General features: G+C 53.2%; 1 protein-coding gene across 3 annotated transcripts; it reads left to right on the top strand.

Moving 5' to 3' along the window:
• The first annotated feature begins 1827 nt into the window (after nucleotides 1-1827).
• On the top strand, nucleotides 1828-22107 carry ZAP70 (zeta chain of T cell receptor associated protein kinase 70). 3 transcript variants are annotated; one of them, XM_036073780.2, is made up of 14 exons: nucleotides 1828-1919; nucleotides 2137-2210; nucleotides 11644-12076; nucleotides 12710-12870; nucleotides 15409-15547; nucleotides 15637-15718; nucleotides 15797-15843; nucleotides 16036-16084; nucleotides 17137-17329; nucleotides 17868-18074; nucleotides 19715-19907; nucleotides 19999-20139; nucleotides 20235-20347; nucleotides 21600-22107. In XM_036073780.2, the coding sequence occupies exons 3-14, from the start codon at nucleotides 11675-11677 to the stop codon at nucleotides 21721-21723; spliced, it is 1851 nt and encodes a 616-aa protein (XP_035929673.1). In that variant the 5' UTR covers nucleotides 1828-1919; nucleotides 2137-2210; nucleotides 11644-11674; the 3' UTR covers nucleotides 21724-22107. The 3 variants fall into 3 exon arrangements, with proteins under 3 accessions (XP_035929673.1, XP_035929675.1, XP_035929676.1); XM_036073782.2 differs by lacking the exon at nucleotides 1828-1919 and having other exon boundaries at nucleotides 19999-20143; nucleotides 21600-21740; XM_036073783.2 differs by lacking the exons at nucleotides 1828-1919; nucleotides 2137-2210; nucleotides 11644-12076 and adding an exon at nucleotides 12331-12458.
• Nucleotides 22108-22228: the final 121 nt, after the last annotated feature.

The following is a 22228-nucleotide window of genomic DNA, read 5'->3' on the forward strand; positions in this document are numbered from 1 at the left end:
GGCTGGAGGGCCGCTGAACCAGTGCCTCACAGGAGGCCAGGAGTTCCCTTCTCAGGCCTGATGTCCCCAGAGATTGGAGGCTGCCCTCAGGCCCCCCCCATGCAGCCTGCTCACCTTCCAGGTCTTTCCCTTCTCCTGTGTCCACCAGCAGGTGGGCTCTTTTGCCAGACTGCCTGGGCTTCAGTCCCGCCTGGCCATTTGGTATCTGTTATTCAACCTCTCTGGGCTTCTCTTTCTTATCTGGAAAATGAATTAAGCGGGTTATATATGGATTAAATTGTCAACTGCCTACATTGTTGTCTGGCATGTAGTAAAGTGCTCAGTAAAAGCTACTCCGACGCCTGTACATGATGTGATTCTGGCGCTATGATTTCTGCTCTCTTCGCTCTGCTGGCGCCCTCTCCTCTCCCTCCAGAAAGGGTTATCCAGTGTGGAAACAGGTTTTTTTTTTTTTTTTTTTTTCTTCTGCATCCTGAGTTTCATGATGCCTGTGGGGAAAGGGAAGGTTTCTAGCAAAAACAGTTTGGGGGAAACTGATGTAGGAGAAAAGTATCCCAGGCAGGAACTCAGAAAAAAAAAGATTTCTTGAAGGGGGGAGAGGGGGACTTAGGGAACTGGGGGACAGTAGAGACTGGAGAGAGGTCCCCAGGACAGAAGGCCTGGGGTGGAGCATGGAGGAAACCTCAGGCAGGTTGTGGGGGGCTGAGCCCATGTCCCCCAGAGTGGCAGAACCCAGAGAAGAAACGTTCTTGGGGTTTCAACAGTGGGTCTAGGATGGCCGCACCCTTCCACCCCTGAGGCTGCATGCGTGGGCAAGCCACTGAAGACGTCCCCATATGTTCAAGAGGGCAAGGAAGTGGTGGAGGAGAGCCCCCTGAGGCTTTGGGGCACCAGAGGGAGAGAAGAGGAGACCAAGCACGGGCAGTGGCCATGCAGCAGGGAGTGGATGTGATGGGTGGCCCCTTTGTCCTCATGGGTGTGGGTGAGTGTGAGGGAAGGGAGGAAATGAAGATGAGGAGGAGGCTGTGGCCAGAGCAGGAGGTGGGGATCAGCCAGGTACAGCCTGTGGGGAAGGTCCGAGGTGGGGCAGGCTGGGAGCAGGTGGGCACTGGGGGACACACTGTCTCTGTGTCTTGACGAAATGGCTGATCCCTCTCAGAATCCTTCTCTGGTTACCCCTCTCCCCCCCTCCCCACCACGTGCACTGGGGCTCCTTTGAATACACATGGTGCCCAGGCTGTTACCATCCCAGCCCTGATCTCCCTGTTGACTCAGCTGCCGCCTCCTCTAGGCTGTGACCCATGTTGGGGCAGGGACAGGGGTGTCATTGCTGTCCCAGTGCCTCACACAGTAGGTGCTCTGAACCTTTGGGGTATGGCCCTACTGAGCAAATTTCTCCTCTCTCCAGCTTTGACCTGCCTGTGGAACAAATAAATCACTCTTAGGAGCAGGTCGGCCAGGCAGGCCTTGGGTCCATGTCCCTCCCCCTGGGAGGGGGAGTGGGGCCATTCCTGTTTCCATTGAGTCCTGGGGATCAGCCTCCCACTGCCACTGCTCCACCCGCCATTCTGGCACACATCGCTCCTTTCCTTCTCCTCCCGGGCTTTGGGGATACTGTTGGAATTGCCACTTTGCATAACCCCCCCGCCTGCAGCTAACCTTGGTTTCCCCCAGCGCAGGGCAGGCCCTGCTTGGCGTGCGAAATGCCCTCTGCCCTCCCCGGAACACATGACTTTTGATTTTCCTTGAACACAGCACTTTGTGACTTTGGCGTAAACTTCAGACGCAGCCCCCTTTCCTGTCTTCACAACAAGGAAATAAGTTGAGTTTCAGAGAAACCAGCTGCTGAGAGCACACCAGGCCTTCCGGCCCTGGTACCTGCTTGGCTTGGGCCTTTGTGCGGCTGCCGGCGGGCCCAGGTGAGTGGCCGCCCTCCGGCCTTCTGCCCCTGTCCCGTCACCACAGCCACACCCCGGGGGACTTGGGGCAGCTGGTGGAGGGTGAAGATTCTGTCGGTATGGCCTACTTACCCTTTGCCTGGGCATGTGAGGGGGCGGTGAGCCGCAGGGCCTCAGGCGGGGGGCTTGGGCTGCAGAGATAGCCAAGTTAGTTTCTTGGGTCCAATTCTTCATCCAGAACCAGCTGTTTGTTGACGTTGGGGACCAGAGACCTGTAGCCCATTTGCCTCGATATCATCTGCACATCTCCAGGTAAGTCATCCTGGATGGAACAGCACCTGGCTGCCAGTTCCATGGGTAGCCTGGGTCTGGTGGAGGGAGACGGAGTTAGGAGGCCACTGGGAAGGACCAGGAGGGGCTGTAGGATTGGGATGGGTGGTGTCCAGGTGGAAGAGGAAGCAGACACCCCTTGCGGCCACCCTGAGGGAAGCAGATTCCCTGCCAGAGTGTCGGCTGGGTGGTCGTGTCCGGGGGACACAGCGATGTCTGCTCAGTCCCTCGCTTCCTGCTGGGCCCCGTCAGGGTGACACCCTTGGCTCCAGGAAGCAGAGAATCTTCCAGAGAGAGCAAACGTGCTCTGCCCCCTGCCCCCACCAGCCCCATAAATATGAGGGTGGCTCAACAGGCCTGTGAACTTGAACAACCAAGTGCAGATGATTCCTATTGGGGGCCCAGGAGGCTTGAGCCACTTATAAGGGAGCTCAGGTTCAAGGGGGACCCAGAGAGGTGAAGGAGAAAACAGTCTGCATCCTGCCCAACTGCTGTGTGTCCTTGGCAGGTTGCTTGGAGTCTCTGAGCCTCAGTTTGTGCATCTGTTAAATACAGAGGCAAATATCGGCACCTTGCAGGTGCCTGGCTCTTGACTCTCGGGTAAGAGGTTGGGAAAAATGTCCCAGGCAGGAAAGAGTCTCAGCAGGAAGGAACGGGGTTCCCGTGGTGAACAACTCAAGATGCGCATCATTACTTCTGTCTCAGCCCGGGTAGTGAGCGCACAGTGGGTGCTTAGTAAAGCTTTGCTGAGAGCTTAGGGCCAGGGACTCCTGGCATGAAAAATCTTTGGGTGCCACCTCAGAAGGCTCTTCTCGGCGCAGTGCTTCCTTTACCTTTTTGTGCCTGTCCTCCTGCCTCCCACATGGCAGCCCCGGCAGGGACACGGGGCTGGCAGGGACACAGCCTGGACGGTGGTAAGCGTACACTGTGGAGCCAGGTGGCCTCGATTCGAGTCCTGGCTCAGCTACCTGCTGTGTGTGCTGTGGGACCTTAGGCAGGTCACTACCTCTGTGTGTGTCAGGTCCCGGGTCCATAAATCCTTCACTCACGGGGTGTGAACAAATAGACTTGACCCTTGAGCAACACAGGGCTTAGGGGTGCTGAAACCCCACGCAGTTGAAAACCTGCATATAACTTTTGACTCCCCCCAAACGTAACTGCTAAGAGCCTAGTGTTGACCAGAAACCTTCTGATAACATAGAGAGTCTAATACATACTTTGTAGGTTATATGTGTTATGTCCTGTATTCTTACAATAAAGTAATCTAGATGAAATAAAATAGTATGAAGAAAATCCTAAGAGAAAGACATTTATTGTACTGTTAAAAATCCGTGTGTAACTGGACCTGAACAGTTCAAACTCGTGTTGTTCTGGGGTCATCTGCAGATCTAGATGCCCAGCACATAGTAGGTGCTATCTGAGCACGTGGCTGTAATTCTAACTGTCACTACTAGCTCTGGGACGTCAGGCTCTGGACTTCGTTGCTTCTGGAGACTCTCCTGGGGGCTGCAGCAGCCAGACCTCTCCGTGTCGACCCCTCCCTGCACATCCGCCCACCCAAAGCATAGGCTGTGGTTCTCAACTGGAGCCAATTTTGGCACCCCCTATACCTCCCCCGCCAGGGACATTTGATAATGTCTGGAGACATTTTTGGTCATGACTCAGGGGGTCTTGTTGGCATCTAGTAGATATAGGCCAGAAATGATGCTAAACACCCCACAATGCACAGGACAACACCCTGCTGTCCCCCCGACTCATCATCCCACCTTTCCCACCCCCTAAGCCTCTCCTCATCTCCCTTTTACAGTCACAGAGCCTGACACCCAGGCTTCCAAAGGGAAGCTCCTTGTTGAGCTCACACGGTCCTTAAACCAAGGCAGCAGGGGTTGAGGTGGGGGCACTGCTCTCACAGCATTGCCCAGTGGATCAGCGGACACTTAGCAAGTCTGCTGGGTGCAAGGACCTATCCCAACCCCACAACAGCCCAGCACTCTGGGCCGTGATGGTCAAAGGAAGCTCAGAGTGCAGGGACACCTGCCAGCCTAGGGTTTGAGCCCCAAGGGGTCCAGCTCAGAACAAGGGATTCCATCCCCTAAAGGACATTCATTCTCCAGAGTGGTGAGAGCAGGCTGCTGGGTCAGACACCTGCGTTCAAATCCTGACTGCCACATGATTTTGAACATGACATTAACCTCCCTGAGCTTCAGTTGCTTTAGCTGAGGAATGGGGCTAACAGTTCCCATTTAACGGGAGTTGAGGCAAGGTTTAGATTAAGTGGATGATGCTCATAGTAAAGTCCCCGGCACAGAAGCTGCTGTTGTTGTGACCTGTTTCACACGTACTTATTGGGAGGAAGCAGGAGCTCCAGTAGAAAACAAGGCAGCTGTAGGCTCTGCCTCGGGGAGCTCAGCCTGGTCACAGACAGAGGAGTCAACAGACAGTGGTCATACACGGCCATCAGGGCTGTGATGTGGGGAGGACGGGCCCTGGGACAAGAGAGGAGGTGCCTGACTTAGCTTGGGGAGGGAGGGGTGGAAATCATGGAACACTTCTAGGAGGAGGGGACAACAGAGAGGACTGAAGCATATGGCCAGAAGAAGGGTGTGGGCACCTACTATGTGCCTTGCTGGTCAGGGTTGGGGAACGAGACAAAATCTCCACTCTTACGGTGCTTACATTCTAGCAGGGGACAAAGGTCCTGTGTCAACAAGTTGGTGGATAAATCACATTTTTGGTGGTGAAGATTCATAAAGCTGGGTCAGGGATATCTCTATCCTGAAGAAGGGGAGGTGATTTTAGAGAGGGAGGTCAGAGAAGAACTCTTGGAGGAGGAGGTGATATTTAAGCGGAGACTCGATTAAAGTGAGGGGTTTTGAGGGAAGAGGGTCCAGGCAGAGGGAACAGACAGGGCAAAGGCCCTGAGGTTGGACCAAACCTGATTTGATCAAGTGACCTGAACAAGTGACATAAGGAGGCCCATGGGGCTGGTGGGGCGTGAATGATGACAAAGAAGGGATTGGGCAGATTGCATAAGGACTTGGGGGCTACTGTGAGGACTTGGGCTTTACCCCTGTGTGAGGTGGGAGTCCTGGAGGGCTGAGAGCAGCGAAGGACATGATAACACAATGGCAGGCCAGGTGCTGTGCTTGGTGCTTGGTGAGTCTTATCCCATGGAATCCCCGGAATCTCCCGGTGCCAGGCACTGTTGCTTGCACCGTTTTCTAGGTGGGGTCTGCTGAGCTTAACTCACTGCCCAGGACCATACCACTACTGCACACTAGATCCCTGATTCTGTGGTTGAAATGTGATCCCCTGGTGTCAGGAAAAAGATATGAAGGAGCCAATCGCCACCCATGGCCCAATGCCAACTCTGTCACCGTGACTTAGAATGTAACCAAGGTGGCATTTTATTGGCTGAAATTGCTTGTGCTGCTCTATTGGTGGGCAGAGGGGGGCCCACCATGATTGTGGACTAGAGAGGAGGAAGTGTGGCTTTAGGGGGGATTTTGGGTCTCAGGCAGGAGATTGGGGATCAGTGAGAGGAAGGATGGGCAGAGAGGGCTGGGCCCCCATTCCAGCAGTGCCTTTGGTGGGGTCATTGGCTGAGGGCAGCTCATGGAGCCTCCAGGCCTGGCTGGTGCAAATCCCACCCCCTCCCACCGAGTCCAGTTGGATGGGCTCATTCCCTCTGCAGTCTGACTGCCTCAGTCTCCCCTCTGGGCTCTCACAATGGACATCTAATTGGGGCTTTTGATGCTCAGAGTATGTTCTGTGGAATAGTAGACCCTCAAGGCTCTGCTACATAAGAGTGGGGATAAAACAAAGCTAAAACAGTCCTTCCATGCAGGTCTTCTCAGAGCTTTTATTTTTACATTTTTTAAAAAAAGATTTTTATTTATTTGAGAGAGAGAGAGAGAGAGGGAGAGAGCACAAGTGGGGGCGGAAGGGGCAGAGGGAGAGGGAGAAGCAGACTTCCCAATGAGCAGGGAGCCTGACAAAGCTGATCCCAGGGCCCTGAGATTGACCTGAGCTGAAGGCAGACGCTTAACTGACTGAGCCACCCAGGCGCCCTGAGCCTTTATTTATTTATTTATTTTAAGATTTTATTTATTTATTTTAGAGGGGGGCATGGAGGGTGAGGGGTAGAGGGAGGGGGAGAGAAAAAATCTCCAGCAGACTCCATGTTGAGCACAGAGCCCCAACGCAGGGCTCAATCTCACAACCCTGAGATCATGACCTGAGCAGGAACCAAGAGTGGGACACCCAGGTGCCTCTCAGAGCCTTTAATATGCTAATATGCTTTCCATGGCTTTTGAAAATGTGTTTGACCACCTGAGCCTTTTTTCCTTTGAAGTATGTTTGGAGTATCAAGTCTCTCTGGAATAGATATAACTGAACCCTACCTTTACTCAAGGAGGATGCTTGAATGGTGGAATTTCAGGTAGATCCTTCTGACCAAGAACCACAGGTTTCTTCCTTCTCTTCCCAGGGCCTGGGCTGTGAAAACAAGCCTGGTGTCCCCTCATCTCTCAGTGGAGCTGTGAACTCGGAGAAGGCCAAATTAGGATCTCTGAACTCAAAGCTCATGGGGAGGCTGGATGGGGTCAGTCCAGGCAGGAATGGGGTAGGAGAGTCTCATGGTGGGCTTGTCTCCTCGGAAAGCCATGGAGTCTGTAGGGACATGACTCAGGATAGAAACATGTGATCTTCCCAACCACATCTAGTCCCATCAGGAGGCTGCACACTGGCCCAGCTCCTCTGAAAGCAAAGGGTCCATGCTGGCCTGGCCCGCAGCAGTGCTGCATGGACAAATGTTCCAGCCTCTTGTCCCCCTGGCTCTTCATCTTCTGCCTCCTCTTGTCTACTTCCTCTGGCCTCCTCAGCATCTCTGGGAACTGGAAAATTGGTCACTCCGGCTCTCATCCCCCTGTCTTACTAGTGAGGACAGCCTAGAAGGGCACAGGAAGGCAAAAGCAGACATGGGGCTGGCTAAGCCCAGGACCCACCTGCCGGGCAGTGTCGTGTTATTATTACCGTTGTTGTTACTGGCAGTGAGACAGGGTGTTTGTGATAAAGCTCAGAATGCATGGGAAAGGCTCCTGCCTCTCGGATGCTTTGGCCTTTGATCTGAGATGGCCAATCATGGCTTATGGCCCTGGACTGGGCCCCAAGGGCCAGTTTCTCCCCAGCCCCCCTTCTGCACTAACCCCGTCTCTGGCTACCCAGGTTGCACCTGTGGCCACTGTGGGGAGGAGCTTCTCAAACTGTGTTGTCGACAATTTCCTGCCACAGCTTCCTGCCCCAGAGACCAGCTTCACTACCCCCACCCCTCCCCACAGCCCCTGGACAAGCCCCCATCTTGCTGCCTGGTCCTGTGTCCTGTGTATAGGGAGCAGTTATACAAGTCTGTGAGGCAGGGATGGCTGGATTTGGGAAGATGGAGAAGAGTAGGGAGGGTGTACTCAGTAGAGGGCACTGCATGGATAAAAGTATGGAAGTGCACTTGAAAGAAGGCGAATAGCACAGCCCAGCTGGAGCAGAGGGAAGGTTGAAGAGTTTAGTTAGATTCAATGAAGTGGGCAGAGGGAGCCACAGTAAGTTCTTGAGCAAGGGAGGCCTTGGGGAAAAATTGCCGAGAAGCAACTTGCAGACCCTGGAGCTCAGCTCATGGGAAACAAACTGTGGGGTTTAGCCAACCACAAACACCATGCGAGTTAGATCTGGATCTTAGGTTTTATTAATAGACACAGCAGGTGGAGATCAAAGGAGGTGATACCACACAATCAGACCTCAGGAGAGAGATCTGGACTAGACAGGTGGGCATGGTGGCACGTTTATAGCCATAGACAGAACATCCCAAGTAAGGGGACCAGGGCTGGGGAAGGAGACAGAGCAGGAACCGTCAGAGAGGGAGGAGACACGTCAGGGAAGGACTGGGGAGAGCCAAGAGGCTCAAGCAGGAGGGAGGGGTCACAAATGTCCATCACTCAGGGGACCCAGTGTTGAGGAGGGCATTAGGTGCTTGCCTCGTGGTGATATCAGTGCTTCCTCTCTAGCCTGGAGAGCATCCTGGTGGGGGTGGGGAGCAGACTGTGAGGCTGGTGAGGGGGTGGGAGTCAAGAAAGTAGAGCAGGAGCATAGACAGCATTTTCTTTCCTATGTCAGTTATTTTTAGTGTCTGGTTTGTTTATACTTTCCAGTTCCTTTCGTTAAAAAATGATGGTATAATTTACATACAGGAAAATTCACCCATTTTAGTGAAAACTTCTGTGAGATTTGACACATGCATACAGCTGAGAAACTACCATCTCCATCAAAATATTGACTATTCTCCCCAATCCCCTCATGTCCCTTCTAGTCAATCCTTTCCCTTGGCCCCCAGCCTTTGGCAACCACTGATGCATTGTTTTCCACTGATACGGTTTTGAATGGAATTATAGTTTGTGGCCTTTTGAGTTTGGCTTCTTTCACTCAGCGTGATGCCTTTGAGATTCACCCATGTGTTGTGGGTATTAGCATTTCCTTCCATTTTATTGCTGAGTGGTATCCCATGGTAGGGATGTACCACAGTTTATCTATTCATCTGCGGAGACAGATTTGTTTCCAAAATTTGACAGTTGTGAACAGAGCGGCTATAAACATTTCCGGTTTGGTTTTTCTGTGAATGCAAGTTTCCATTTCTCTAGGGTAAATACCTAGGAACATTTTTGACTCTTCAGCACTCTGATGGAATGGTGACCTGCATCTCCAGGTGGAGACACAAATGTAGTCCCTGATTAATCACTTGCCTGTAACTGTTAGGACATCCAGGAATCCCCTTAAGCCTGGCCTTCCCAACCCCAATGTCAGGAGCAATCGGGTTAGAATGCAGATTCTTGCTCCTCCTCTGGCTACCCCAACCCAGACCTCACCTGATTCCCATTCCAGTATCTTCCTCTCAGTCCCTGTGCCCATCCTAGCCTGTCCCTGGACACCCAGAGGGAAATGCAGCCTTTCTCAAGCCACAAAAGCCTTCTTTGAACGCCCTGCTTACATTTGCTTAACTAAGAAAGGCACCCAAGGATCTTCCCCTGAACACAACCTATGCCTGGGTGGTCTTGCTAGGCCCACCTTAGAGAAATGTCTGGAAGTTGTTATGGGGAGATAAGTTTTTTCAATATTATATAAAAACTTATAAATATACAGCAAAATGGGAAGAATTAGTTGTATACCCGTTAACCACCCTGTAGATTCTACAATTAATATTGTTATATTCACTTTGTCACAAGCAGTTGATCCTAATATTAGCAGATTCTGTATTTAGCCTACTTGCTAATATTTACTTGTAACCCCCAAATACTTGAGGCCCTTTCACAGTCATTCAGGAACACATGCAGAGAAGCAAGAAATTTGAGTCAACTGATGTGCACATTCCCACTGAGGTCAAATAAGGGGACACTCCTCTGCCTTTTCTCACACTGTAAACAAGTGTCCTCTATTTGGTGCCACATTTTTGTGCTTTTGGTTGGTGATTTCACTGTTCAAATGGCAGTGTAGTGCTGATGTGCTTTCTTGTGTTCCTAAGTGCAAGAAGGCTGTGATGTGTCTTCTAGGAAAAGTATGTGTCAGACAATCTTAGAGTTGTAGTGCTGTTGGCTGAGCAGTCAGTGTCAATGAATCAATATATATCAAATTGTGTCTTTAAGCAGAAACAGGGTTATATACTGATCAGGTGATGAAAATGCTGTGACCAGAGACGTGAGGAACCTAACCTTGGATTTCCTCTAGGAGCAATCATTTAGTATCTGCTAATTCAGTGTTTGCAATAACTTTACAGAACTACTCTGAACAGTAAGACTTGACTGTATCTGTCTACCTATCTGTCCACCCAACAGTTGATGTTATTTTTTGGATGCTTTTCAAAGTAAAATACAATCATCAGTATCTACCAGACCTAAATATTTCTGCATATAGATTGTTAACTAGCATTCAATATTTTATGGTTCTTCTTCTTTTTTTTAACCAAAGGGTCCAAATACACTGAAATGAACAAATTTTAGTACATTCTTTGAGAAATTCAGACACCTGTATAATCCAATGCTTATCAAGATATCTGTCATTATGGGGCGCCTGGGTGGCTCAGTTGGTTAAGTGGCTGCCTTCAGCTCGGGTCATGATCCTGCGGTCCTGGGATCGAGCCCCATGTCTGGCTCCCTGCTCAGAGGAGAGCCTGCTTCTCCCTCTCCCTCTGCCTGCTACTCTGCCTACTTGTGCTCTCTTTCTATATCTCTGTCAAATAAATAAATAAAATCTATTAAAAAAAAGATATCTGTCATTATACTATAACCCCAGAAAGTTAAAAACAGATAATTTTAGGTTATCTGCCTTACTAGATGTTTATCTAAATATCTTTAATTCCTTCTCCTCTCCACATTGGATCATACTTTTCTTTCTTTAAAAAAAAATATTTTATTTATTTATTTGACAGACAGTTTGATAGCGAGAGCAGGAACACAAGCAGGGGGAGTGGGAGAGGGAGAAGCAGGTTTCCCCTGAGCAAGGAGGCAGACGCTTAAAGACTGAGCCACCCAGGCGCTCCGGATCATAATTTTCAATTGCACATCTCATTTTATTTAGTGGCGATATTAAAGTTCACATTGGAATTAAACCCTAATGTATTTAACCAATCTCTTACTGATGGATATTCAGAGTAGTTTATGCTTTCTAGAAATTTGTCCATGAAGGCAGAGGGGGCAGGGCAAAGGGGAATTTCTAAGGCCGAGGGGACTCCATGGGAAGGTTAATAGAGTAAGGTTCTTTTGAAGAACAAAGCTTGTTCCAGCTTCAGAGCCTTTGTTGTTGCTGTTCCCTCTGCGTGATGTGCTCCCTTCCCTGATTTTTGAAAAGCTGGCTCCTCCTCATTCTTCAGATCTCAGTTCAAATGCTACCTCCTCAGAGAAGGTGACAGTGGCCTCTTCTCTTAGTATCACTCTATTTATTTCCTTTATGACACGGACCTCAGTCTGTAATTATTTCTTGTTTAATATGTCCCCCAGACTGTTGTCTTCAGGAGGGCAGGACCATGTCTGTCTTATTCACTCTTATCTCCAGCACCAGCCTGAAACACAATAATTCAACACGTGTTTGGGAAATGAATGAATGGTTCCAGGTGCTGGTGTGTGGGGGCCAGTGGGGGTGTCTGGGCGCTTCGCACAAAGTCTCTGAAAAGTCAGGGGAGGGCTGGGGACTCTCCGATCTGAGCCCAGCAGGCTGGAACTCCTCTCCAAGGTGATTCTGGCATAAAGCAGGCTCTGCACGATTGGCCCGGATGCCCCTCAATGCGGCCTCTCTCCCACTATCTCTGGGCCCAACGGACGTTGTTTAAGAAGGCAAGCCGAGACCCTGACGTGCTCTCCATCTCGCTCTGAACGCGCAGGGTCTGGCGAGGCACAGGGGCGGCGGCGGCGATGCCGGACCCCGCGGCGCACCTGCCCTTCTTCTACGGCAGCATCTCGCGCGCCGAGGCCGAGGAGCACCTGAAGCTGGCGGGCATGGCCGACGGGCTCTTCCTGCTGCGCCAGTGCCTGCGCTCGCTGGGCGGATACGTGCTCTCGCTCGTGCACGATGTGCGCTTCCACCACTTCCCCATCGAGCGCCAGCTCAACGGCACTTACGCCATCGCCGGCGGTAAGGCGCACTGCGGCCCCGCCGAGCTCTGCGAGTTCTACTCGCGCGACCCGGACGGGCTGCCCTGCAACCTGCGCAAGCCATGCAACCGGCCGTCGGGACTCGAGCCGCAGCCGGGGGTGTTCGACTGCCTGCGCGACGCCATGGTGCGCGACTACGTGCGCCAGACCTGGAAGCTGGAGGTGCGAGCGCGGAGGCCTCGGGGCCGGGGCCGGGGCCTGCGGCGGGGCCTGGGGAGAGCTGGCCTCCCCGAGCCTGGAGAGCCTTGGTGCGCGGGCAGGGGAGAACGGTCGTCTTCGCCAGCCTGTACTTTGCTGTGCCACGCCAGATTTGGAAGCTGGAGGGGTGGGTGGGGCGGGACCTAGGAGGAGGCTTCGGAGGGAGGGGCCTGAGCGATGCCTTGGTGCACGTCTATGCTGGACCGGCCTGTGGAGGTCGCGCTGGGCGGGGGCTGGGGGCCGGGCCTGAGAGGATGCTGGGGTGGTGGGTGGTGGTCTTCGACAGCCTGCAATACACGACCACCAGTGTCAGATCGTCAAGCTGGAGATGAGCTTGGGGCCGCCTGTAAGGAGGGGCCTGGGGCGTGGCGCTGGATGGGTGGAGGATTGGAGAGGGATCATGGAGATGGGAGGGGGGGAGGCTGTCCTCAGCTGCCTGAAGGACTCACCCTAGGTGCGCCTAGGGTGAAGGGTTTCACGGGGACGGTGGCAATTAGGAAGGTCCGGGAGATGAAAGAGGCTTCCTCTGGCTGCGCACTTGGCCCCTTGGTGACACTTGGTGACAGTTACAAGTCTCCTCGATCCTCCCTTCTTTAGGGCGAGGCCCTGGAGCAGGCCATCATCAGCCAGGCTCCCCAGGTGGAGAAGCTCATTGCCACAACAGCTCACGAGCGGATGCCCTGGTACCACAGCAGCCTGACGCGCGAGGAGGCAGAGCGCAAACTCTATTCGGGCTCGCAGACCGACGGCAAGTTCCTGTATGTGGGGCTTGAGGCTTGGGGCTTTGGGGTGGTGAGGCTGGGGCTTGTTGGCCGGAATCCTGGAGGCTGGGGCAGACCTCAGCGTGCAGGTGGGCCATGAGGGGGTGCACCTGTGCTAACATGTGCAAGGCGGTAGTGTGTTTCTGAGTGTGTGAAGGGACATTATATGGGAAGGGATCTGCAGTGGTTAGGACTCCAGAGCTGGGCTGCCTGGGTGGGAATCCAGGCTCTGCTACTTACCAGCAGCTGTCCCCATCCTACTGCAGCTTTGACCTCTTTTATGTCTTAAGCTTCCATGGAAGATTCCATGCCCCAAGGAAAATTGTGCAAACTTTCTGTAGAGTTTATGACAGTTAACTGGTCTACTGAGGTAAGAGAGGAGTCAGGAGAGCCAGGGCCAAGGGCTTTGACTAGCTGTGGGTGCCTTGGATGTCAAGCTTGAAGTCACAGAGACAGGTAGGGCCAGCAAGAGCCACAGGAGGCTGAGGCTGAGGGAGCTAGGATCGGGTACAGTGTAGAGACTGAGCTGACACTGAGGTTCAGAGGCAGTTGGAGCAGTGACATTATTAGGGACAGTGACTCACGCTGGCCAATGTCAAGAGACCAGAAGCAGCTACTTTGAACCAGACTATTGGAAAATTAGGCAAGGCATGCTTTGGACAGAGGCTGTTGTAGATTCTTCTTGTGGTTCCTGTAGTCAAGAATTGCTTTCTCAGTATGGAGATAGTTAGGGGGCTAAAGGTCAAAGCTGTAGGCATAGAACCTCGCATGGGGCAGGGGGGAGGGAAATACCCCTGGTGGATCCTGATGCTTGTCACAAGCCAGAACGGGTCCAGTTCTGAGATAAGGGTGTAGGGTGTGATAGAAAGATGCATGCCACTCAGGCCTGGAATTAAGACCAGCGCCATGCTTGTTCTTGACCACAGTTCAGAGCTGCTGAAGAATGGTTGGAATTTTACCACATGCTGTTTGCTATCACAGCTTTCTGCGTAATTGCAGGATTTGTGGTACTGGTTGATTCAACTTGAAAAGAAACCTGACCCCTGCAAAGGGCCTTTAACAGGATATTGTTAAGTGTTTCCTAACTTCTTCTGGATCACAGACTCCTTTGGGAATCTTTCTGAAGCTGAACCCCTTTTTCTCTCTCTTTTTTTAAAAAGATCTTATTTATTTGTCAGAGAAAGAGAGAGAGAGAGCACAAGCAGGTGGAGTGGCAGGCAGAGGGAGAAGCAGACTCCCACTGATCAGGGAGCCCGATGTGGGACTCGATCCCAGGACCCTGGGATCATGACCTGAGCCAAAGGCAGATGCTTAACTGACTGAGCCACCCAGACATCCCTGAACTCCTTTCTCAACCCAAAACATGTTTATCCCAGAGATTTTGCATACAGCTATAGGAGATCCTAGTTGAACCTGATCCTCATCCTTGGAGCCCTTTTCAGGTTAAGAACCTCTGATGTCGTTCAGTTGTCTCTTTTTACATATGAGGAGACTGAGACAGAGGATCAGTGACTTGCTCGGGGTGGCACAGATGATCATGTGACAGAGCTGGCTGTCGGTCCTATTAGCAATTAACTGAGTGAGAAATGGATTTGAATCCTGGCTCTACTGCTAACCAACTGTGCAGGAGATGTAATCATATGCCTCAGTTTCTTCATCTGCAAAATGGGCACACTAATAGTACTTACCTTGTGGGGGATGCTGTAAAGATTAAGTGACAACTGTGTGAAGAATTTAGAACCAGTATCTCAATAAATGGTAGCTCTTATTTTTGTCACTATTATCAGGTTCCCTATATTCGGAAGTAGAGATCCACATTGATTTCCTAGCTGGTACTTCTAGCTTAAGTCCAAGTTTGAACAGCAAGGACAAAGAACTGCTACCACCTACTGGTATTTTGGTAAATAAATACCACCTAGTTTGGTAAATAAAGTAGAATTTGTGGCATGGAAATATATATGGTGACCACACCCATGTCTTTGCCTATGTGGTTATTATGGGGGAATTGGTAGCTCTTCTTTCATGAACTCACATATCTCTTTCCAAAGAGAGTTTGCCAGTGAGCACTGGCTGTTGAGTTTCTGCTCTCCGTTCAGAACTTCAGGGTTTGAAGTTTGAGTAATTAGAGACTATAACCTCCAGGCTAGCCCACCAGTCTAGTTATTGAAGTGCTTTCCTTTCTGTTTTACATGAAGAACAACAAAGGTAAGCACAACTCCATGGCTAGCTCCCGGGGCACCTTTGCACAAATCAGAACAAGTCTCCTTGTGGACCCTGCCATTCTCCTCTCATTCCCCTTCCCCACCCCACCCCACCAGCCTGTTACCAAGAAGTCTGGACATTGAGTGGGGCCTGACCTTGGGGCCCCTAGTCCCTGCCACTTCTCTATGAGACTATCAGGAGCAGAGCCCATGGGTGTGTGTGTGTGTGCGTGTGCATGTGTGTGTGTGTGTGGAAAGTGGGGCCCAGCAGGGGGTCACCCCAGGAAAGGCCCAGGTGATTATAGGGGTGATATCCCCTCCTTCCCCCTGCCAGGTTGAGGCCCCGGAAGGAGCAGGGCACTTACGCACTGTCCCTGATCTATGGGAAATCTGTGTACCACTACCTCATCAGCCAGGACAAGGCGGGCAAATACTGTATCCCTGAGGGGACTAAGTTTGACACTCTCTGGCAGGTAAGCTTGCCCAGCCACCTTGTGGTTGGGGGGTTGCTTAGGGGCCCGGGGAAGAGAGGAGCCCTGGCCCTGAGCCCACCTCCCTACAGCTGGTGGAGTACCTGAAGCTGAAGGCGGATGGGCTCATCTACTGCCTGAAGGACGCCTGCCCCAACACCAGTGCCAGTGCAGGTGAGGGGGGTTGTGGGGGGCGGGGGGTGAGTGGGAGGCCCCGTGCCCCACCCCTCACTGTCCCTTCTGCTCCCCCAGAGCCTGCTGCACCCACACTCCCAGCCCACCCATCCACATTGGCCCATGTGAGTTAGCGGGCACCCCAGGGTTGGGTCCTGAGGGTGGAGCTGGGCAGGTGGGTGATGGGTCCTGTTCCCAAGGCGAGGCTGGGGTGGAGAGTGGGTCACCCCCAGCACTGCTCAGAGGATGCGAGTCTCAGGGGCTGGGTGCCCCCAGCTCAGGGTCCTGCTGACCCTTGCTGACCTCATGACCTTTAGGTTCCCAGACGGATTGACACCAGCTCAGATGGGTACACCCCTGAGCCAGGTGAGCTGGAGGTGTGCGTGTGGGGTTCATGCCAGGCTGCGGTCAAGGTCCCTGGCTGGGCTCTGGGCTGGGGCAGGGGAGGGATATGGGCCAGGCCTGACTTGGTTTGCCCTGTGCATACACTGTGCCTATAGACGTCCGCGTGGGTGCGTGTCCATCACGCCTGCCTGTATGCACGTACATTACGTATGTTGGACAATACGTGGGGGGCACGCGGACATGCCGGGGAGTACCACCTGGGCCACAGACACACATTTGTCCAGCACCTACCATGTGCCAGTCATGCTTCACGCTCACGCATGTCTGCACTTCTGGAATGTTTCTGATATGCCAGATGATGTGGTCATGGCAATTATTCTCATTTTACAGATAAGAAAGGAAGGCAAGTAACTTAATGAGGTCCTGCAGTTCGGCAGTAATGGAGCCGAGATTTGAGCCTGGGCAGGTGGGCTTTAGAGCCCGTGTTCCTGAAATGCCTTGCTGCGGATGCTAATGTGTTTGACGTGTAGATGCAAGCCTGTCCATGTGTGTGCGCAGAGAGCATACATGGTTGCATGTGGACGCAGAGCCCCATCCCGGAGCCCTGGTAAACATGGCTATGTGGCGCACCCACAGACCCGGGCAGGTCAGACATGCCAGTGGGCACACACGCACAGATGTGTGTTCTCTAGCTGGCACACTAACGGTTACTCATGTAGACGTGCCTTTGGGCCTCATCATGCACAGAGATGTGGGTGAAAGTACCCGTGCGTGCATATGTGTGAGCACACAGGGGCACATGTGGTTACATGTGCACATAGACCCACACGCCTTTAGAGTCCACTTGGACGTGGCTTCCCAGCTCACCCACAGATGGGACCAGGGGCACACACGAGTGCGCGTGTGCACATGAACACACGCATGTACCCATGTGCCTGGGCATGCTCTGGGTGGTGCACCGCTGTCTGGGGCATGTGCCGTGTGGCTGTCAGGGTTGCCGTGCCCTCCTTGTCCCCCCATCCCACTCCTTCATCCTGACTTGGGAGTGCATGCTTGTGTGTGTGTGTGCCCAGCACGCCTAGTGTCCTCAGAGAAAGCACCGTCAATGCCCATGGACACGAGTGTGTATGAGAGCCCCTACAGTGACCCTGAGGAGCTCAAGGACAAGAAGCTCTTCCTGAAGCGGGAGAACCTCCTCATGGCTGACATCGAACTTGGCTGTGGCAACTTTGGCTCAGTACGCCAGGGCGTCTACCGCATGCGCAAGTATGGCCGCCCCTGCCGTGGTTTGGGGAAGCACTGTGGGGGGCGGGGCAGAGGACGGGAGTGGCCTCCCCAGGCCTTGGGGGCTGGAGCCAGGATGCAACGTCAGTTTTCCTGGGAGACAGACCCTGGGCCAGGAGACTGCATGCTAGGGGAGTACTGGGAGGGCTCAGGGATAGCACCTGAGAGTGTGGGAGAGGCAGGCCGGGGACAGGGAGAGGTGGGCCGAGCTGCAGTTGCAACAGAGGCCTCGCCCATCGCGGGGCAGCTGCAGAGAGGCCCCCCTTGTACGCTTGAGCTGAGCGCTCCCCGGCTACAGGCAGCCCCTGGGGAGGGTGTAATGTTGAGGTGTTTTGTTCAGTGAGGGGTAGTTCTCAGTGAGGAGCTTGGCTGTGAGCTGCCCCTGGCAGCTGAGGAAGTGTGTGCCTGGGCCCTGAAGGGAGAACCCAGTGGCAAACGTGTCTGGAGGGGAGAGAGGCCGGTCGGGTGGGCACGAGGGGCTGAGCAGGGCCCGGGCTGACTCAGGTGCACGCCACGGCAGGAAGCAGATCGACGTGGCCATCAAGGTGCTGAAGCACAGCACGGAGAAGACAGACAAGGATGAGATGATGCGCGAGGCACAGATCATGCACCAGCTGGACAACCCCTACATCGTGCGGCTCATCGGCGTCTGCCAGGCCGAGGCCCTCATGCTCGTCATGGAGATGGCGGGCGGCGGGCCCCTGCACAAGTTCCTGCTCGGGAAGAAGTGAGCCCCGGGGCGGGCTGGGACGTGGGGCTTGGAGTCTCGCGGGCTCATCCGTCCATGAGCACACACTTGTTTTCACTGACTCCTGCCCCCCCCGCACACCCCGACGCCCACACTCACACCCACAAGGCAGAGCCGTTAACAGCAAGGTGTCCTCATGCCTCCAACTCTTACCCTCACAGACATGATCTTTTACACTCACCGAGGCGTGGGCCCATCACCTCCCGTCCCCACTGGTGCACATGTGTTTGTGGTGTAACCTGGCTCACACGGTCAGTTCTTCCACAGGTGTTTACTGTGCAATTTCTCTGTAATCGGGACTATTACCAGCCCTTGGGATTCATCAGTGAACAAAAGAGACAAAGATCTGTGTCCTGTGTTCTCGCTGGGGAAGAGAGGTTTTCAAGAATAATTATAATACAACAGAGAGCATGTTGGACAATAAGTCCTATAAGAGAGACGATTAGGAGTGTCAGGGTGGGAGATGAAAAGTGAGAAGCTGAGGCCTGTGTAAACGGAAGGAGGCAGCCAAGGGCAGCTGTGGGGAAGAGCGGTCCAGGCTGGGGGCACAGCCAGTACAAAGGCCCTGAAGTGCGCTTGTGCCAGGGGTTGCGGAGGAACTGTGAGGAAGGCCCTGTACCTGCAGCAGAGTACGTGAGGAGGAGACGGGGAGCTGATGTGGGTAGGGAGGTGCTGGGGCAGATCACACAGGGCCTTGTGGGCCATGGGGAGACCTTGGACTTTTACCCCAAGCGAGGTGGGAGCCCTGGGAGGCTCTGAGCAGAGGAGCGGCCAGACCTGACTTCTGTGTGGGGACAGGCCATGGGGGGTTAGGGCAGAGGTGACTGTTCTGGTCCAGGCTAACGATGATGAGGGCTGGGCCCTGGGGGCAGAAGCAGAGGTGGAGAGAGGTAGGAGGATTCTGAAGGGATTCTGAAGGCAGAGCTGCCAGGGTGTGCTGACAGATTGGAAGCTGGGTGTGAGACAGGAGCTGATGGAAAGCCTAGTGCTCTGGCCCAAGTAAATGAAAGGGTGTAGCTGCTGGAGAAGAAAGGGGACAGTGGGGAGGGCTGGTTGTGTGCGTGTGTGTGCGTGAACAAGCAGGAACTTAGCTTTGTCTTTTTTTTTATAGATTTTTTTTTAAAGATTTTATTTATTTGACAGAGACACAGCGAGAGAGGGAACACAAGCAGGGGGAGGGGCAGAGGGAGAAGCAGACTTCCCGCTGAGCAGGGAGCCCGATGCGGGGCTGGATCCCAGGACCCTGGGATCATGACCTGAGCCGAAGGCAGACGCTTAACGACTGAGCCACCCAGGCGCCCCTAGCTTTGTCTTTATTATTTTCGAGATGCCCATGAGACAGCTCCCCTAAGGGCATATAGAGGATGCAGGTCAATGTGTACATTTGGGAATCATAGTATGTGGGAGAAATGTAAAACCTTGAGACTAGATATGGACAGAGGTTTTTGCCTTTTTTTGTTCACCTCCCCACCATATCCCCAGCCCGTGCCTGGCTCACAGCAGATGTCCAGCAAGCACCTGCTGAACACATGCTCAGCTGGGTAGGAGAAGTGGGCTTTGCCCCCTTGGGAACTTGGGCTGTCCCCTCCCAGCTGACCCTGCCTTCCCCTGTACCCCAGAGAGGAGATCCCCATCAGCAATGTGGCGGAGCTGTTGCACCAGGTGTCCATGGGGATGAAGTACCTGGAAGAGAAAAACTTTGTGCACCGTGACCTGGCGGCCCGCAATGTCTTGCTCGTCAACCGGCACTACGCCAAGATCAGTGACTTTGGTCTCTCCAAGGCACTGGGTGCCGACGACAGCTACTACACTGTGAGCTCCCGCCCCTTTGGCACCCAGGTGGATGAGGTTGGTGGGTGGAGGGTCCCTGAGCCCTGCCCTGGCAGCATCTCCCCATTCTCAGGCCCGCTCGGCAGGGAAGTGGCCGCTCAAGTGGTATGCGCCCGAGTGCTTCAACTTCCGCAAGTTCTCCAGCCGCAGTGACGTCTGGAGTTATGGGGTCACCATGTGGGAAGCCTTCTCCTATGGCCAGAAGCCCTACAAGGCAGGTGTGGGCAGAGGTGGGTAGGTGGGTGGGAAGGGGTGTGAGGGTGAGGTGGCCCCCGTTACTTACATTGCACTTGGCTCTGGCTTGAGCAGAAGATGAAGGGTCCCGAGGTCATAGCCTTCATCGAGCAGGGCAAGCGGATGGAGTGCCCGGCAGAGTGTCCGCCTGAAATGTATACACTCATGAGTGACTGCTGGATCTACAAGTGAGTGCCAGTGGGTGGGAAGCATACCCAGCTGAACTGACACCTAGACCTGGGGCTGGAGGTCATGGTGCCCAATAGTCCAAAACTCATCCCACCCAAGACTCGCCCAGTTCACAGCCTTTCCAACCCTCGGTACCTTTACTCTCTGCACCTATACTCAGTGCCTCAACACCCTGACCCTAGAGTGCTCTGATGGACCAACACCACACCACCTCCTGTAGACACCTAGTGCTCCAGCATCTAAAACGTCTGTCCCCCACCAGCCAACACTCAACACATTCTCAAACAAGTCAGTGCTCTTTTACCCAAAATATGGTACCAGTGGTCAGGGCATGGGATAATACTCCAGTCTAATTCCTCAGTCCCCCACCATCCAACATTCAACACCTATTTACTCTCACAGGCAACCTCTACAGCACCCAAACACTCAATATATTCAAAACCTCCACCCCTGTCTGGTGTTCAAAGTCAACACTTGAACACCCCAACTCCTAAAATCATCAGTATTTCAACTTCCCATCAGAAGATAGGCAACATGCACCCAAAAAAGCTATTGTCTTACACTGAGCCATGCAATGCATGGATATTCTAACATTTGATACCTTTCCTATCCCAGCATCCATTATTCCACTGGCCAACACCTATGACATTGACACCCAAACACCTAAGCCACCTGATTAAATAGACACCCTATTTATGATAAATAATAAATGGTCAGTCCATCCAACATGTGTTAACCTGGCCCCCATTGGGACATACTCAGTACACCAACACCCCAATACTGAAAGAGGCTAGCATCTTTAATAGCCTAACTCCCCACTAGCTGAACCCACTGTCAGTGCTCCAATGTTCTGCTAGATGAGGGGCAGCATCCTTGCACCCATATAAGCCCGCAACTAGCACCCAATATACTGGCCCTTGGCACATGCGCAGTACTTCAGCATTCAATATCCCAGCTCCCCTTGGTTGATAGTTGTTACCCCGACACTCAATGAATTCAATTCCCTAAGTCTTCATCAGTTAACACTTAACAGATTGTTCCCCCAACATCCTGTATGTCGGCAGCTCTTCTATTACGTGGTACGGCAACACCTGAATTCTAGTCCTCTTATACTCAAGAAATCTCTCCATTACCCCAAACTCCACACCCTGACAACCCACTGATTTTCTGAGCCCCCTTTGTGTCTACTCTCCAGCCGAAGCTGGGTTGTGGGGATGTGGTCAGTGGCCTGGATCTACCTAACCTCCACAGGTGGGAGGACCGCCCAGACTTCCAGGCCGTGGAGCAGCGCATGCGGGCCTACTACTACAGCGTGGCAAGCAAGTCTGAAGGCCCCCCAGGGTGTGGAAAGGGGACTGAGGCTGCTTCTGTCTGAGCTCCAGCCAGCCTTGGGGCCTGCAAGCTGCGATGCCCCAGCTTCAGCCCCATCCTAGGACCTCCAGTTTGGCTGAAGTCAGCTTAGCTCCTCTTCCCAAACCAGCTGGGCTGTGGTAGGGCAGGCAGCTGAAGCCTCAGGCTCATACTGATCTAGTGTTCCCCACCTGGTCACCTGTCCTCTTTGGCTGGGGGAGGAGGGAAGGCCCTGGGAGGGTGGGATTGTATAACCTGCTCCTGGTCTGGTATCTACTGGGCAGCCCTGAGCTGAGGGTGCATTGCTTACAATAAGGACCCTCCTTCCTCTGGGCCCTGAAGGGGAAGACTCCGGGAACTCTCAAGTGGCAAGACCTCAATCATTGTAATAAACTCAGCTTCTCTCTTGTTTGAGTCCCTCATCTTTTCTGGGGTGAAGGGGGACCAGGAAAGGGGCTGGGTCATTGGAAGGGGTCAGTGAGAAGTGCCTGAAAACAGCTTTTCTTGGTGGGCCTGGATGTGGTCCCTAG

The sequence above is a fragment of the Halichoerus grypus genome, chromosome 10 (genome assembly GCF_964656455.1).
Source record: "Halichoerus grypus chromosome 10, mHalGry1.hap1.1, whole genome shotgun sequence".
In the NCBI taxonomy this organism is placed as follows: domain Eukaryota; kingdom Metazoa; phylum Chordata; class Mammalia; order Carnivora; family Phocidae; genus Halichoerus; species Halichoerus grypus.

Excerpts from the sequence above, each read along its gene's own strand:
- ZAP70 (XM_036073780.2), top strand. The coding sequence starts at position 11,675 with ATGCCGGACCCCGCGGCGCACCTGCCCTTCTTCTACGGCAGCATCTCG. Across the intron at positions 17,330-17,867 it reads GGCGTCTACCGCATGCGCAA|GAAGCAGATCGACGTGGCCA; the intron begins GTATGGCCGCCC and ends ACGCCACGGCAG. Across the intron at positions 19,908-19,998 it reads CCGACGACAGCTACTACACT|GCCCGCTCGGCAGGGAAGTG; the intron begins GTGAGCTCCCGC and ends CCCCATTCTCAG.